At 47.4% G+C, this 4754-nt stretch overlaps 1 protein-coding gene across 1 annotated transcript; it reads right to left on the bottom strand.

Annotated features, from left to right (window-relative positions):
• Positions 1 to 786: 786 nt before the first annotated feature.
• Positions 787 to 3627, bottom strand: LOC125455744 (insulinoma-associated protein 2). The gene has a single exon (XM_048538136.2). It carries the CDS (start codon positions 3553 to 3555, stop codon positions 2149 to 2151), a length of 1407 nt encoding a protein of 468 aa, XP_048394093.2. The 5' UTR covers positions 3556 to 3627; the 3' UTR covers positions 787 to 2148.
• Positions 3628 to 4754: the final 1127 nt, after the last annotated feature.

The following is a 4754-nucleotide window of genomic DNA, read 5'->3' as shown; positions in this document are numbered from 1 at the left end:
ATGCAGGTACAGTTATAATGTTTAAAAGACACTTGGATAAGTTCATGAATAGGAAGGGTTTGGGCCAAGCGCTGGCAGGTGGGACTAGTTTAGTTTGGGTATGTGGTTGGTTGGACTGAAGGGTCTGCTCCAATGCTGCATGACTCTAAGACACTATAACTGTGTTATTCGAATAAAGAGTGTTTTGATTAAAGCCTAATGGTGGACTAATCAAATCATATTTGGAACATAATGGTTTATACTTGCTTTTTAAAAATATATACATTTAAGGACTAGGCTTTCTCCATAATATACATTGTGGTGGGGGGGGGGGGCAGGGTGTTCTGGTCTGGTGCATAATATTCTGTCAAAAGATGCTGCCAGGCTCTGTTGAGAAATACCAGCACTTTTTGTTCTTATTTCTGATTTTCAACATCCATGATAATTTTGCTTTTTTCTGATTCTACTTTCAATCAATTAAGTGCCATGAGAAAATTTCTGGTTGCATAGAAAAACTTGGTTTTCTATTTTGTTCCTTTTTATTATTTTACTTAAAGTAGATCTACACCTAACGAGTTAAGTTTATAACATACTGTCATCTCACATTTTTCTTTCTAGAGAAGCTAGCCTGCTTTCATGTTAACTGCGGGTAAAATGTGATAGTAAACTATAAGACAATTTACAAAGAGCTGGAACCTAAAGTTAAATTATACTGATTGTTCATCACTCAGAGAATCACTAATTCACACAGCTATTTCAAGTAATTTAGTTTATTAAAGTGTATGAAAATAGCTCAAAAATGACATAAGCAGGTAAGAAAATACAGAGTAGGAATTATTTTTGCATATGAACTACCTAACGCACATTAAATAGCTACTGGTGTAGAAATATTACTTGCACGAAAAGCAATTCTGTTAATTTATTACCACATTGGCCACAAAAAATAAACAAAATTGCAATTATTTACAGAATGTCATACAAAACATACAAGGCAAATAATACAAAGATGCATCAACATTATTATATAGAGTTTTTTAAAATAGATGCTTTAAGGCTTCCTCTTACAAAATGTCATGTTTTATAATGTCCTTTGACAAAAACGATGGTGTAGAATCCAATTGCAGCGAGCAAAACCTTTAAAAGCATTCTTCGAACGGAAATATGTACTGACGTATATTCTACAGAAGTATTTGTATGTAGTGTCTTGCTCATTTAGAACTTCTGCTAGTCAGAAAATTCAATTTTATCTCTAAACCTTTATGTATTTTCTATGTTTTCTATAATATCTTCTCGTCATTACAAGGGGCCAATTAGGAGTCCGTGTTCTAGGGCCCTAATTATTCAGAACATCAAAAAGAACTAGCCTAAATCGTGTACGCTCCAATTATCAGAGAATGGATATACAACAAAAGATACCTGTCAGGACTCCACAGAAGTTCTGATACACGAATTCATGTAGGAATTTTTTAAACTTGCAATAAATAATTCCTTGCTGCCCAGATCCCTGTGCAAATATATTCAACTCTGATGTAAAATGAATGACTTAGGACATTCTCTGTGAGGGACCATAGCATTTCTCACTGTCACAGAGAGCATCTGTGTTTATGTAGCTTGATGGGCATCACTGCACATCATGCATAAGACAATGCAAAGAGGCGGGTCTCCATGAACTACCAGAGCCAGTACTGAGGTAGAAAATGTGCCATTGTCATTGTTTTGTAGTCACATTGCTCTCTAGCCTGCTGAGGTAACTAACCCACCACTGAACAGTGAACACACTTTACAAGTAGTCTATTTCCAGCGCATTTGCTAAAAAAAATCAGTCATTTGCATGCTCAGAATAAATAGTTGGCAGCCGTCGGTGCAAGTTCTGGCTTAAGATCATAATTTCTTTAGTGAGCAAGAAATGATCTTGAGCCTTTTGCGATTTTTTTTGGAAAGAATGAAATAATTACATAGAACGCACTGCATAGAAGCAGGGTGATTCAACTCAAGTAGTCTTTGTTTAATTCACATTTCCTCACCCAACCTTATGAACCTAACCCTTTCGACCCTTCTTAAGCACGTCTGTACTACTGGTCTCAGCCACTCCCTATGATACACGCTGTCGCTGTTGTCTGTGTAAAGACGTTTCCCCTGAACTCTTGAGGTCTTAGTGGCTGGAGGCCATTAGCAACCTGGCCTAGTGGCTAGCTGCAGGAGGAAGTGCTGCCGGTTCTCTGACGGGTGCGACTTGGCGATGTGCCTGCTCAAGCCCGCCGAGCTCAGGAAGCACGAAGGGCAGTGCCTGCAGGTGAAAAGCTGCCCGCCCAGGCCGCCGGCAGGCTCCTGCTGCTCGGCTGCGGGGCTGAGCAGGGCTGGCTCCCCACAGCTCACCGCATGCCACAGCAGATGCTTGTTGCGGGTGTCGGCGGACGGAAGGCTCACATTGCACAACGGGCAGGGGAAGCTGAGGCGGTTCCACTGCAGGCGCCTGTAGCCCGCGGAGCCGGCGGCCTGGTGGCCGGACTGGTGCTTCTCCAGGGAAGCCTGGCGCCGGAATCTCTTGCTGCACAGCACGCACTCGAAGCGCTCGGGGCGGCCCGGGCTCCCCGGCGAGCCGCCCTCGCTAAGCTGGGAGCTGTCCATGGTCTGAAATCCGCGGCGCTCCCCGGAGCTCAGGCCCTTGGAGTTCTCTTTGCTCTCTGGGTCGACACGCTGCCGGGGTCCGGGCCAGCGGTGCCTCTCCTTGCCAGGCTCCGCAGCAGCGCTGTTGGTCCCGGAGCGAGGCTTGTGCCACCTGCGGTGGGATGCCAGGTTAGCCGGGCAGCTAAAGACTTTCTGGCACTCGGGGCAGCGGTATTCGACCCGGACTATCCTGGAGCACCTGTGCTGGGCCAGCGAGAAGGGATCCGAATAGTTCTCCCTGCACAGCTGGCAGATGTACCCGGCCAGGAGCTGGGGCTTTGCTGATGCCGGCGCCGCCCGGCAGTCCTTGGCGTCCACTTTAATCCTCAGGCCGAGCACAGGGGAAGTGCTCACCTCGTCTTGGAGGCGGAGTTTTCGGCTCACTTTGGGCTTCTTCGGGCGGGATTTGTACTTGCGTTGCCAGGGGCCTGGGCCAGCTGGCTTGGTGCCCGGTAAAGCTGGGGTTTGTGGATGACTGCTGCCAGGGCGGGTACCCTCTGTCGGTGCCGCCAGAGACCTCTCTCCCTGCCTGATGGCTTCAGCAGCGGTAGAGGGGGTGAAGCAGCTCCTATCCAAGGCAGGGGTCTCCAGCCTGTGGCCGGCGGGCATGGCGGGGCTGCGGGAGGCAGCAGACCAGTCGGTGAGGTCAGATTTTGTACAGCCCCCGCTGGCGTAGCCTGTGTCAGGCTCTGTCCGTCCCTGGGCTGGCTCGTCTGTCACTCGGCAGTGAAGACCCTCCGCGGCGCCGCGCTGGGAAACTGTCTGTGCAGTGAGACCGCCCGGGCACACCGCCGGCCCCACACCCACTCTCAGGGGGTCGCTTTGAAGTTGGTGCTCGTCTTCGGTCCGAATTCTATACGAAAGCCGTGACCATTTGCTGTTCCTTTTCACTAAGAATCCTCTGGGCATCTTGTGAACCGGCGTTCGACAGTTTTGCCGAAGATGACCCGCGAGGACCTGTGCAGTGCTTTCAGGAACCAAGTCTATTTCTACTTACCCCCAAACCCCCAACTGCCCCACCAGACACACCATTCCCCCGCCTCCCCTAGGATGAGCATCAGGAGTCGGTGGCACTAACTCTGCACATGCCCTGTCTCGCTTTTATTGCCGAAGGAGCTGTTTATGGTCCAATCAGCGCCACTGGGTCGCTCAGGGTGGCTCGGGAGGTGGAGAGAAGGGACAGTCTATTGCGACAAGGAGGTAACCAGGGATATTATCTGTGAGATGGGTTGAGAAAGAAAAAAGCAAGGAAAGCCCCTTGGTCTTGCCGCGCTCAAGACACAGACACACACTCTCTCACACACACTCTCACACTCTCTCGCACACACTCTCTCACACACACACACACACACTTTCTGACATACTCTCTTACACACACACTTGCTCACACACTCTCTTACGCACACTCTCACACACACACCACACACACTTACACACACACATCACACACACACACTCACATACACTTTCTCACATATTCTCTTACGCACACACACTTTCTCACACACTCTCTTACACACACATTCTCACACCACACACAAACACTCTCACACTACACACTTTCTCGCACACTCTCTCTTACACACACACACGTGTAACTTTTTGTGCATGATATAATTTTCTGCAGCATCGCGGTCATGTTGATGGGATTAAACCGCTTTCTCAGGTACAGGGTACCACTTACACACCAGATTTCTGCTTCCAGTGATCGCTTTTCGGGTCTAAATCCGTTTCTCACTCTCCCTAGTCCTAAACAATAATAAATAAAACAATCAAAATACAGATAAAATAATAATAAGGTAAATACCATCGCCACCCTGTTGCCCATTTTATTGTATGTTAGACTCAGTGCCTTTCAGCCATGTGAAAATTGACTCGTTCCATGCCAACCTCACAGCCTGCGTACGTTTCCTCGGGTAAAGTATGTTATCGACAAAATCATTTCGTGTATTAACCTGATGTTAGGTCAGATTAAACGATTCCGCGTCTAGTCATTCTTCTCAAATTGTGAATCGAAGCAGCGTTTGTAAAGGTTTGGTTTCTCTTGCGATAAATAAACATGCCTCGATTATCCCTAGAAACGGAAATCAGTTCTCGGATTCGCTTTA

The sequence above is a fragment of the Stegostoma tigrinum genome, chromosome 10 (genome assembly GCF_030684315.1).
Source record: "Stegostoma tigrinum isolate sSteTig4 chromosome 10, sSteTig4.hap1, whole genome shotgun sequence".
Classification (NCBI taxonomy): domain Eukaryota; kingdom Metazoa; phylum Chordata; class Chondrichthyes; order Orectolobiformes; family Stegostomatidae; genus Stegostoma; species Stegostoma tigrinum.
Note: the sequence above shows the minus strand (reverse complement) of the source record. Positions and strands in the feature narration are given on the sequence as shown.